General features: G+C 32.8%; 1 protein-coding gene across 1 annotated transcript; it reads right to left on the bottom strand.

Annotated features, from left to right (window-relative positions):
• Positions 1-1,606: 1,606 nt before the first annotated feature.
• Positions 1,607-6,724, bottom strand: LOC134681243 (uncharacterized). The gene is made up of 5 exons (XM_063540777.1): positions 6,554-6,724; positions 3,875-3,985; positions 3,432-3,510; positions 2,279-2,532; positions 1,607-1,754 (listed from the first exon to the last, which is right to left on the bottom strand). The coding sequence occupies exons 1-5, from the start codon at positions 6,683-6,685 to the stop codon at positions 1,713-1,715; spliced, it is 618 nt and encodes a 205-aa protein (XP_063396847.1). The 5' UTR covers positions 6,686-6,724; the 3' UTR covers positions 1,607-1,712.
• Positions 6,725-13,590: the final 6,866 nt, after the last annotated feature.

Below are 13,590 nucleotides of genomic sequence, written 5' to 3'. Positions count from 1 at the left end.
ATAAAAACAATGATATACAGCAACAAACGAAGACCACTGAATTACAAGCTCTTGACTTGAAACAGGCACATACAGAATATGGCGGGGTTATCATATTCGTGGGTGATCAACCCTCCTTCTAACCTGGGACTGTGGTGTTAAAGCAAAATATATGAACAAACAGTAAGAATCAGTTGAAATGGGCTTAACTCATCAAATCGATACAAAACAGAAACCACAGACCGAACGTGACAGGAAATGTATACATTATCAATAACAAAAAAGACACCAAGTACAAATCTGAGAGTACTCAAAGTTACTGAGAGCTAGTTTAACGCCAAAATCAACTAATAAATAAGCCTGTATCTAAAACTTTGTTCAACTAGCCCTTTCTTTTCCCGCATTAAAACCCATGAAAGCATTTGATACATCTGCTTGGCTGGGTAGGATGTATTACATATGAGTTAATTACTAGTGTAAGATAAATAACTCATTTAAACAGTAAACCTTGTTAACAACTCCTTTAGGTGTCATTAGCTGGACTCTTATCACAAGATATATGCATGTTAACTAAGTTGGTAATTGCTTTACTTTTCGTTGTTTGAAATTTTGTGAAGTGGGTGGATAGTTGAATATTTCATTTGAATAATTCTTCGCCAAACAACTTTATTGTCTTAATCTCTGTTAGCTGTATTTTCCAATCCCACCCATTTGATTTATTTTTCTTCATATTTGTTCATGACATATTTTCCATTAACCTTTATGCAATGTGGTCGCCGTCACGTAAAATTGGCACCGTGATTTGTGTAGGGATTTTGTTTTTTAACATCAGCCGCGTTCTCTCGAGATGATGTTTTTCCAAATATCCCCTACTGTCCTACCTTTTATTTTGTTTGCACTATATAGTCCTGACCTTCACATTTTTCAAGATAATTTACACAGCAAAACCGCCATCTTGGTTTCTATGAGGTCCCTTATTTACGTAACATTCGTTACTCTCCGGTACATCCTAGTCCTTATGAAAAGCTCAGAGAGACCCGAGAAAATAGACAGCACGTGTAACTCCACAAAAACACTTCCGGTCATAACAATGTCGTATTCCATCATACACAATAATCTTGGATTATGTGAAGGTCAGGATTATACAATGCACAATAAAAGATAGGACAGTAGTTGATTTTAGGAATGATATTTGATTCCGCTAATTAAAAACCGTAATTTAGAATGAATGCAGTTGTTAGTTTTAAATTTTTCAACCAAAAACATGGAACCAATTTCACGTGACGGCGACTATAAACAAAAACAATCAATCAACTTGATTAACATCCAATTTGCCAACTTTTTTGTATATGTTTCAAATTCATTTGGTTACGGGGGTACCTGTTGAAGGCTATAAAATTATACCACTCATATATGTATGAAATGTTTATACGTTGAAGAAGAAATATATTTTATTCTTCTAAATATTTTTCATTTTTTATACGGGTGATGAACTTTCGACGTTCCCTTATCTCGTGAGCTATTTATATCTCCACTTTGACATGGTAAAGTAAAATAGAGTGTTTAAGTATATGTAAAGCTATCATTACATTGAGTTAAATAAAAGGTAATTAAAGAAAACAATACCATCGTTATGTAGTCTTTATTTCAACCTTTAGACAGTCAAAAATAGATTTGACAGCGATTAAAGCAATTGGATGACTTTTGAATATCTTCTTTGGAAAGGTTTCCTCCTAACGGAACAAAACAGTAGATTTAAAATGTCTGGTATTTTCCTGAAATAATAAAACAAATCATATAAGCTTAATATTGTCTTCTAGAAATTGTGGAGTCACTAAACTAAGTTATGGTAAAACGTTACTGAGGCGGCGGAGACGAAGCTAATTCACGATATTTTCCGACGGCTTAGGCGTCAACAGTCTTTAAGCTTGTGAGTAGTTCAGTTTAAAGAGAACGTTATATGATTTAGAATGATATGTGTGGTAAGTATTATAGCATTTGCAAATCTCATTTATTCGACCAGTCCCTTTAGATATAAGTATATTATTCATGTGCATGTATGTGTGAAAAATATTTTTTTCAAATTTAAAACCCTTTTAAAAGCAATCGTTTGAATAACATTTAGGATAATGTGAATTTAAAAAAAAAACGTTTTTCAATTATATTTTATATACTTTTCTGATGACTTCAATTTCCTTAATAAAATTCATGATCAAACCGATGAACTCATTTTCAAAAAAACAACAAAACATTGCAAACCGTGAATACGAAAACGTGTAATACTACTTGATGTACATACCGGCATGATAGTGGCGTTTTTACATGGTTTCGGGATGTCAAAAATAGTGGCATTGCTGATTCCTGCAGTTATTCCTAAATAGTTTATAAATGTTACGGTCTGTCCTGATTTTTGATAGGCTGAGACAGGAATACAGGATCCCTGCAATACCGTAATATCAGTTTTCTTTCCGTCCATATCGTCATTATACAGTTCAACAATGAGTTTATTCTGACCAGCACCAACAAATGTTGTCGCCAACTTCTTAGCACTAGCTGTAAAATACGGATAAGAAACTATGCAGATATTATCAACAACTTAAAATACGATACTTTGTTTATAAGCTCGATCAGTATAGACAGTAAAACTTTGCAGCAATCAAATTAAAACTATAATCAGGTCTATTGTATATGTACCTTGACAAGCCGAATCATCTGAAGTCGTTTGATAGCATCGTGTTTAGAATTACCCAATCCCCCTTTTTCTTTCTTGAAAATTCAACATAATTTACATAATTATCAAATTTATAATGACGTCGTATTATTAGGGGTTTAATTTACCATAATGATTTTATTCCTGTCAAAGCACAGGTTTTATCAGACGTATACTGGAGAGACACATTTGAATTTTGTTCTGGCTGAACCTTTTTTGACAATCTTATGACCGTTTTAATAATAAAAAAAAAACATGGAGATCTGTTTTCTGTACCTTTTCTGTAATGGTGAAATCTGATTTGATATTTGAAAGTTTAATTCTGGCCGATGTTGTAGCTTTTGGTAGAAGTAAATTGCTTGATAATATCAGATGTTCGAGCATTGGTTTTATACTGTAACATTTATAGTAAACCCCTAGTATTTTGTGGGGTTCGTGTTGTTTATTCTTTAGTTTTATGTGTTGTGTAATGTGTTCTATTGTTTGTCAGTTTGTCTTTTTTCATTGCTAGCCATGGCGTTGTCAGTTTATTTTCGATTTACGAGTTTGACTGTCCCTCTGGTGTCTTTCGTCCCTCTTTTATAGGATAAGACTTTTTGAAGAATGTTTGACTTTTGTTCCTGTTGAACGATTGAACGATGTTGTCATCACTAAAGACGTGGGGTATTTATATGTATTTTATATACTATACTTACATAATCTATTTTTAAGAATGACTATAATTCAATAGAAGTTGACTTACGACTGGTGCATGTCTGTGGAAATGGTTCTGTTATTGCAGTAGCAATACACTGGCCGGATACAACAACGTACTGTTTTCCCTAAAAAGAAATAACAGAACAGGTTGACAAACAGATCTCTATACATATATAGTCTTTAAAAAAAAAACGCATGGTTGATTGTGATACTATGAATTTAAGAAAAGATGGAAAATAGTTTTAAAAATGGCCGTCGAGTTCGAGGCCGGAGGGGGGAGGGGGGCTGTTGTAGGGTAATATTTTCTCTAAGGAAGAAAAGTGAACACTGAGTTTCAAAAAAACATATTGCTCCTATACAAAAAAAAATGCTGTTTTATATTTAGATTAGTTTTTAGACAGAGAAATATAACCCATGTCTACCTCCCTTAAAAAAACAAATGAGTCGCTTCCATTCTTTTCCTAATAATTACAAATGAAAATTACATACTGTGCTGAAATCTTGAAGAACTTGTTCGTCGTAGCTTTTGTCATCAACAGTTATACTACCGGCGACAAATATTTTCTTTGCAGTAGCGTCAAACGATATATTAAGTAAGGCCTGAAAAATATAAGATAAAACATTTACATACTAGATGATTTTGGTACAGACAGTAAAACAATTAGTTTATGATGGATGCACAACAGCGATAATATCGAAAAAAAGACAAATACCTCTTAAACTGCTACAAAAACAACAACTTCTGATAGATTAAGTCTAGACCTCTGAAGAGAATTCTAGGCATTTACGAACATACTATCGGTAGATACATCATTACATATATTAATTTTAAAGAACTATCTAAGTAATAAATACAGTCTTTCACGTTTAAACATAATTCCTTCCTAGCAATTTTTTACCCGTATCAATCAGTATATGCATCATCCGTTTAATCACATACATAAAATTGAGAATGGAAATGGGGAATGTATCAAAGAGACAACAACCCGACCATAGAAAAACAACAGCAGAAGGTCACCAACAGGTCTTCAATGCAACGAGAAATTCCCGCACCTGGAGGCGTCCTTCAGCTGGCCCCTAAACAAATATATACTAGTTCAGTGATAATGAACGCCATACTAATTTCCAAATTGTACACAAGAAACTAAAATTAAAATAATACAAGACTAACAAAGACCAGAGGCTCCTGACCTGGGACAGGCGCACAAATGCGGCGGGGTTAAACATGTTTATGAGATCTCAACCCTCCCCCTATACCTGTAGCCAATGTAGAAAAGTAAACGCATAACAATACGTACATTTAAAATTCAATTCAAGATAAGTCCGAGTCTGCTGTCAGAAGATGTAACCAAAGAAAATAAACAAAATGACAATTATACCGTGTCATGCCAACAACTGGTTTTTGAATAAATGTGTTTAGTTCCGATGCAAAGACCCTATAAGTGAATCAATATTAACGCCAAAACATGCAATCTTTAATGACCTGACAACAGTATCGTAACTATATCCCTTCTTAATAAGTCTATTTAAAGGTTTTGTTAGTTTCTGCGGTGAATACTGACATTTTTGTGCATTATAAAGAATATTTCCATAAAAAATTGGATGTGAAATACCTAAACGTATAAGAAGTCTACATGTAGAGCTATATTTACGAATGATGTCCTTATACCGATGATAAAATTTAGTAAACGTTTTGACTAGTTTGTGATATCGAAAACCCTGGTGTAATAATTTTTCAGTAATACATAAATTTCTCTCGTTAAAATCTAAAACATTGTTACATACACGAGCGAATCGTACAAGTTGAGATATATAAACACCATAAGATGGTGACAAGGGAACGTCACCATCTAAAAATGGATAATTAACGATAGGAAATGAAAAATCATCTCTTTTATCATCTCTTTTAGTATTAAACTTTCCGTTAGTATCTAGATATCAAGATCGAGGAAAGGGCAGTGGTCATTGTTAGCATTAGCCTTATTTAAAGTAAGTTCAACAGGATAAATTTCTTTAGCATACATACTGAAGTCGTCATTATTGAGAGCCAAAATGTCATTCAAATATCTAAAAGTATTATTAAATTTGTTTATCAGATGTTGTTTCGATGGGTCTTTGCTGATTTTTGTCATAAATTGTGACTCATAGCAATACAAAAACAGGTCCGCAATAAGTGGTGCACAGTTAGTCCCCATTGGAATTCCGATAACCTGACGATATACGGAATCTCCAAAGCGACCAAAATGTTATCTAGTAAAAATTCAAGGGCATATATAGTATCAAAGCATGTCCAATTGACATAGTTTTTTGGTTTATTGCTACTAAAAAATGACCTAAAAGAGTTTGAACATATATATTCACATTCTGACTTTTTAAATGCCCATTTAATTAGGTGGGTGAATTTTTTCTTAATAAGAATGTAAGTCAATGTGGTATACAGGGTAGACAAATCAAAACTTTGAACAGATTCAAAATCACCAATATAATAAAATTGAGAATGGAAATGGGGAATGTGTCAATGAGACAACAAGCATGCAATTTATCAAGTACTTCCAACGAGTTATTGACACTCCAAAAGTAATTAATTCCACTATTTTCGAAAGCCTTATTTGAACAATTTATTATCAGGTTTTTTATTGCACCAAGTGTACTGGTAAGAAGAATAGACAATTTAGTTGTGGAACAATGGCTTGAAGACGAAATAAATCTATATTTGTAAGGTGTTTTGTGGAGCTTCGGAAGCCAATACATATTTGGGACTTTCATTGTGTTTGGTTCTCCTTGTAAAGCGGAAGCTAAAAGTTTATGTTTGTTACAGATGTCGTTTTCTGAAAATGGAGTCAGTTGGAATGTTGGTGAATTTGTAATTTCTTTTTTCAGAACCTCAATGTAAAATTTACGCCAATGAGTCTTCATTTCTCTCAATCACTAATTAATACCTCATCATTTTATTTTCTATATATAGTAGAACCCTTTTATTTCCTTTTCATTATATATTAGAACCCTATTGTATTTCCTATCTTTATACATTAGCTTCTCGTCGTTCTATTTTCTTTATATATAGCACCCAAATATTTTGTTTTTCATACATGTTTTAATTGGTGAATATCAAACAGTTAAATAAGACAAGGTGCATAATGTATAACATAAAGACAATAAATGACCAACCTCAATGCTGCTTGGTTTTCCATCTTTAATTTGTCCCATTGCTAAACCTTGTAGTCCTTCCCATTGACTAGGGATACAGCAACTAAGTACCAATGGCACCAAAACAAATAAAGAAATAACGCAGGAAATCATCTTGACCAAAGTTAGAATAATATGTGTATGACCAGACGTACTTTAAGCCGACCTTTATAGTGTTCATGTGTAGTGTCTTATCAGTTTTGGAAATTTGATCACATTCCACACTTGTGATATTGCAAAATTTCAAATACAACATTTATTTATAGAAACCAATACAGTTACTGAACTTCATATTTTGAAATACTAGTGAGAATGTTGCAATTCAAATAAATGTTAAACTACGTAAACTCCCGGAACACATTCACTAACTGCGAGTTTGTTTTTTGTGTTTGTGTTGGTGTTTCTCGATTATATATTTTCTTTTTGCAGTGTTCACCACACTGTTGATGGATAGTGTGTCTTTTTTCTGTAGTGGATTGTGTGGTCTTTTAACTTTTATTGTTACCTTTGATTCTACAGTTTACTTTTAAAGCTCTCTTTTCAACAAAAAATTGTTGATGTTCATAGATCATAAATGTGTTTTCTAAAATGGACTGACAAAGGTACGCATTTGCATGATTACATGCTAAATATTCTTTCAGAACACATGCACTCACTGTTTTTATAGCTCAACCTATATTTTTACGAAGTAATTTCAGGACTGTTCTTTGTCGTATTTACATTATTTTGCTTTTTAACAGGTACGGAATCAACATTTGATTCTGCGGAGGGAATATTAAGTTTTTGCAGTTGAGTGCTACATGTAGTAGTCTGGTTCTAAAATATGTGAATGGCGAATAAAGCAAAGTTATTTTTTTAAGATTTCTGCTTCACATGGTCAACTAGACTTTTCTGTTTTGACCCTCTACCCTGATCAAAAAGCAGAAAAAACAGGAAATTCTAGCAGTGTGTGCTTCAATAGAATATTATCATAAGCTTATATATATAATTAACTACTGTAATTGTACTTATTTTCGCGGTGTATTTATTTTCACGAATTTCGCGGTTGTTTTTTTTATCGCGAAAATAAATACACACGAATCTAAATCAAACCTTCAACTGAAAGGCAATAATTGTAAAATAGCGAAAATAAATACCTGCGAATGTGTTTGAAATACCCAATTCGCGAAAATAAGTACCCGCGAAAAAAAGTACAAGTATAATTTTTCATTTGCCATATTTCAATTGATAGCAATGCCTTTTAGGTAAATACACTTCAGGTCTTTAAACGCAGTCTTTCAAGTTTCCTTAGTCTATACAATTTCACGATTTTGACGGTAAATCGTAACTCGTTGTACTAATTGAAGTATTTACAGACATCGCGTCACCCGAGGGTATCACCAGCCCAGTAGTCAGCACTTCGGTGTTGACATGAATATCAATTATGTGGTCATTTTTATAAATTTCCTGTTTATTAAACTTTGAATTTTTCGAAAAACTAAGGATTTTGTTATCCGAGGAATAGACTATCTTAGCCGTATTTGGCACAATTTTTTTGGAATTTCGGATCCTCAATGTTCTTCAACTTTGTACTTGTTTTGCTTTATAACTTTTTTGATATGAGCGTCACTGATGAGTCTTATGTAGACGAAACGCGCGTCTGGCGTACTAAATTATAATTATTGTACTTTTGATAACTATTGTGTTTCCGGGGGTCACCCTTGTTTATATACGTCATGGCAATTTGGTTTTGAATTGTAATTTTATATCATTTCGTCTTTATTGTCATATTTGTTAGACAATGAATAATACAATTTTGATTTATTGCGATTTAATATGCATGTATTAGGATTACACCTTAATCAAACAAAGTTGGAGATGTAGTTGTTTATTATCTTGGACAAATATTAACTCTGGGAATTTCTTTATTCATGGAATTCTGTTTATCTTCCTTTGGTCGATCGTAGCCCGAATTTGAACAATTCAGAGAGAATATATGGGACATTATTTGACGTAAAGTGCGCGAAAAGACACCCCAGTTTAAACACGTCGTGAAATAAACAATGCCCTTCATAAGAAATGGTTGCGGCTACCTACGAAACAAATTAGTCGACTTCTGGCAGGAATCGGAAGACGCTACGAGGCGCTTATCCGTTTGAATGGAGTTCTTTGGCGTATAACGATCAACCAGGATGTAAACAATCATCTTAAGATTAATTTTGAAATATTCTGACATTGTAAAGTTCGACTACAGTAAAAGTTGTAAAATGCATTTTTTTTGTACAAAAAAACACTTCATTTTGTTGTCAAAATTGTGGTTAGATAAAAACATTTTTGTTCATGCATTTTTTGTTCGTTTAGATATCAGATATAAGCATGGTGGAATATGTAAAGGTACAAGGAGCAGGATATGCTAACTCGTCCACAGCACCTGAAATCATCCCAGTTTTTGGAGAGATTCTTATTGCTTAGTCTTTAGTTTTCAATGTTGTGTTTTGTGTACTATTATTTATAGATATAAGAAGATGTGGTATGAGTGTCAATGTTGTCTTTTTTTTAAGCCATGGCGTTGTCATTTTATTTGCGATTTATGAGTTCGAATGTCCCTCAGGTTTCTGTCGCCTTTCTTTTACAGAGAAACTTTACTTGAGAGTCAAAATTATAATTAACACTAAAAGGATTACACACGCAAATTTACCTCGTTAATAAACATGATAAGTGACGTCAACCTTTAAATAATTTCGCTTTGTTTGGTTATATTTCAAAACAAAATATGATGTCATACATCTGATCTTCCCCAGGGAACGCTCGCATACATTTACGACTGAAAACCTAATCAAACTAAGCTTTGTCGTATAAATTATAATCATCGTGGATATAATATAATCTTCTGGAGTTTGTCAAACAAATAAAGAATTGAATCTAATCTTTCAAACACCTGGATTCTGTTTTAAATTCATTTAAGATTATCTTAGTGTTGATGTTTTTTTAGTTTCCCATAAATCAAACTGGTTATCATTTTGTCTTTTACTGTAGAAGTCAGATGAACAAATATGTACGGACATGCGTATGCTGTGTGTATATGTTTCCTTGAATCCTGCGTCTGTTGCGGGTGAACGATTTCATTCAAATTATTGTTACATTGCAGTTCATTCTGTCGTCCTCTTCGAAGTTCTCATCTAAGCAATATTGATTCTCTACTAAACGACTTGAAATTTTAAGCATCAATGTAGTTTAACAGAATGAGAAACAATATGTTCAACCCCGACTCATTCTGTATGTATCTGCCTGTCCAAAACCAGGAGCCTTTAATTCAGTGGTTGTCGTTTGTTTATGCGTTATATATTTGTTTTTCGTTCATTTTTTGCACATAAATTTTGCCGTTAGTTTTCTCGTTTCAATTGTTTCACATTGTCATTTCGGGGCCTTTTATAGCTGACTATGCGGTATGGGCGTTGCAATTTATTGAAGGCCGTACGGTGACCTATAGTTGGTTTTTTTCTGTGTCATTTGGTCTTTTGTGGAGAGTTGTCTCATTGCAATCATACCACATCTTCTATGTTATATATATATCGCTTTCCTACTTTCCGTATCAGCTTCATAAATAATACACGATGGTCTTGAAACAAATCTGGGTAATGACGTTTGTATCATCTTAATAACGTGTTATTGTATTCTTTTATTTGTCTAAGTTAATGAATATTATTTTTACTACTTAGTCTGGTTTATTTTGTTGTATCCATTTGACGTGGCTCTGTACTTTTACATCCTTTCATTCGTTTATTCATGTTATTGTGCTATGGCAGTATTATCGAATTATTGTATTTCATTTATGCTAATGTGCTTTGTTTATATGCCTTTTTGTGTGTCTTATATATGTTTGTTTTTGAATGTCAGTAAGTGTCCTTTGTTAATTTGTGTATCATTGTCATTTTGTTAAGATACTTTTGTTACCTATTCTGACATAGGACTCGGACTTCTTTTAAACTTAGTTTTACTGTGCGTATTGCTGTGTGTATGTTTATCTGCATTGGCTAGAGGTATGGGGAGGTTAGAGACCTCAGATGTTTGAACCCGCCGCATTTTTACGCCTTCCCCTAATCAAGAGCCTCTTGCCTTTGTTAGTCTTTAATGAATTTTAATTTTAGTTTCTTTTATATATTTCGGAGTTTAGTAAGATGTCCAATATTACGGAACTCGTATATAATTTAGTTCAGAGGCTAGCTGAAGTATGCATCCGGGTGCAGGATTTTCTTGCTGTATCGAAAACGGTTTTATCTGTTATGCTTGTTTGTTCTGTTCACACATTTCTGCCAAAATAATTGAATTTGATGCGACTGTCGTACGATAGAGAGGTTAAGCTCGCTTTGAAACTAGTTTTAATCAACAATTTTCTGCATAAGAAATGCCTCAACCAATTCCAAAATATGACAGTTACCCATTCGTTTGGTGTGTTTGAGCTTTTGCCATTTGTTTACGTATTTTTGTTATTTACTTTCTTCCAGTTTCGTACAAATAACCGTATATATATATAAAGTTTGTTGTGTTTTCTCATTAATTTCGTTTCCCCAATTTTTGAATCACGAAAATCTGTTACGCGAAATGTGATTTTTGTTTAATTCAAAACGCGGGAACAAGGAATATATATTGAGCACACCGATATGTGACGTCAATTATTTAATGTAGTTATCAAAGTCATTCTGTCTGAACATCTAAAGAAACACCTGATCATGTAAAGGGAAATAAACAACACACTCCAAACAAATGTATTTATATACAAACCATTAATCTGAATTATCATGTTTAAAAAGATTGTGATTTTTCCTTTGTTGTAACCTCTTAGTCTAATAATAGTCCTAAGTGTTGTTTGATATTGCATATCATGCACGCGGCTATACAATTACTGTAACAAGCCATTATCTTCAAACTGATAATTTGGAATATTTAGTACCTTATTTATCTATTAAATTTTGTTGACCGTGATTTTGTTTTAAGATTAAATATATACGTTAGAAGTTAATGTATAATTGCCGATGAGACAACAACCTTCCACTAGAGACAAAATGACGTAGAAGTAACGTAATATAACTATTAATTAAATTTTAGGCCTACAACCGTATTTAATGTCAAAATAAGGAGATGGTGTATGATACCCAAGGACAATACTTTCTACCAAAATTCAAATGAAATGAATATAAGAAATTTAAGACACAAAAAAACAAACCTTAGTGTCGGCTATTAAATCCACAACATGAAAACAAACCAATTGAGAAAATGAAAAAAACAACATAGCAGACACGAACCATCAAAAACAATAATCTATATGCTCATAACTTTGGACAGTTAATTATTATAAATAATATGGTAGTGTTAAATATGTTTGAAGGCGCCAACCCACACTTAACCTGGATCAGTAATGTAATAATATACACCTACTGAATGGGTTTGAGGGTAATAGCAAGTTTGCTGTCCCTGATATAGCAATTGTTGGTATGCGATTAGACAACAAACTTGCTATAACCAACACAACCAGTCATAAGGTGTTTTGTTATACTGCACCGCACAGTCATAAAGTGTTTTAGTATACCGAACTAACCAACTTTCTAAAAGTCTACATATATATATCATCTGAAAGAAAAGAAAATGTCACATACCTTGACACGCACAAGATGAACTATACGTTGTTTTGGTAGTTCGTCTTGTATTTGTTAATATTTCATGAATCGCAATCAAGACTACTAGTAGGAATATTTGTGCATGCATATAATAAATTCTAGCTAAAGTACACCAAACGCGTAGAGAAGATTTGTGTTCACTTATAATTGATTCTTGTAAGTGAAATAACGGTAGATCTAGACACAAACAGATTATACCGATTACGACTTAGAATTTGACGTTGCCAAGCACACAAATCCAAGCAGAATAGTTGAAGACTTCATTATTGTCCAATACAGTCTTGAAACTAAGCCCTTCCGAGTGAAAATTTCATATCTTCTCTCAATTATAAAATGGTTAAGTAGAGATATAGATATGTCATCCACTACTGATTAGGGGACAGATGATATTACATAAAACAGAAGTTTAAAACAAAAACTGAGTGTGTAAATTTTTGATAAACCATCAAGTAAAGAAATTACGAAGTAAATAGTAAATATTTGGATTTAGTTTGACATCTACACATTACCTCACCAGATATTAAAAAAAGATGCACAAGTTTTGAATAATGTATTATTTTTTCAAAGTTTTATATGTTATATTAAAGCATTGAATCTTTGATATATGGTAAATTACAACTTCTTAATTAAGTTCATTAATACAGATACATGAAAGGTGTTGTTACTAAAATACTTTGAGAGCTATGAACCACACCCTTTTATTGCATGTATCAATTGTATTGATTGTTGATTGTCATAAGATGGTCATATGAACAAAAAAAATTGTAAAAACAATTAGGTTTAATCTTCATGTAGGGGATAGAACCCATTGATAATAAATGATATCTCAATATTTTTATGGTAGGGGTGTGGCATTCTTGCCTAAAATATGCCCCCCATTTTAATATTACATTCACTGAGGTTCAGTACCTATATAGTCAGTGACCGATCCAGAACTATTTATATGTGGGATGACTGACCTAATAGAAGGCCTGCTCCAGTCCAGCTTCAGTGATTCCCTATGTAATCAACCAAGTTTTTCCCACGCCAGAGGGAAGAGACAGGGCGGCCCCAGGGCCCCTGGATCCGCCTTTGATAGTTATATTGATATTTAAAAAAGAATGACCAATAAACTTATACAAAAATCAGGAGACAAATTTCGAGGGTCTATGAGGAACTTCTTTGGAAGGTGAATTTTCAAATTAACTGGTTTAATAATATTGTTCATTAATAATTTGAGATTCCGAATATATATAGATATGATATGAAGATCCTACATACCCGAATCAATATAAAGTTATCAAACATTAATGCATGTTTTCATAGTATGTAATAAAAAGAGGGTCATTTTTATATAAAACCTTGCAAAAAAGGGGGAGACAGTGT

The sequence above is a fragment of the Mytilus trossulus genome, chromosome 8, assembly GCF_036588685.1.
Source record: "Mytilus trossulus isolate FHL-02 chromosome 8, PNRI_Mtr1.1.1.hap1, whole genome shotgun sequence".
NCBI classification, from domain to species: Eukaryota; Metazoa; Mollusca; class Bivalvia; order Mytilida; family Mytilidae; genus Mytilus; species Mytilus trossulus.
This window is presented reverse-complemented; position numbering and strand designations above follow the sequence as displayed.

What these genes read in the sequence shown, in the direction of transcription:
- LOC134681243 (XM_063540777.1), bottom strand. Translation starts at nt 6,685, where the DNA reads ATGATTTCCTGCGTTATTTCTTTATTTGTTTTGGTGCCATTGGTACTT. An exon ending in GAAAACCAAGCAGCATTGAG is followed by an intron (nt 3,986 to 6,553) that starts GTTGGTCATTTA and finishes TATATTTTTCAG; the next exon opens with GCCTTACTTAATATATCGTT. An exon ending in AAAACGCCACTATCATGCCG is followed by an intron (nt 1,755 to 2,278) that starts GTATGTACATCA and finishes TTATTATTTCAG; the next exon opens with GAAAATACCAGACATTTTAA.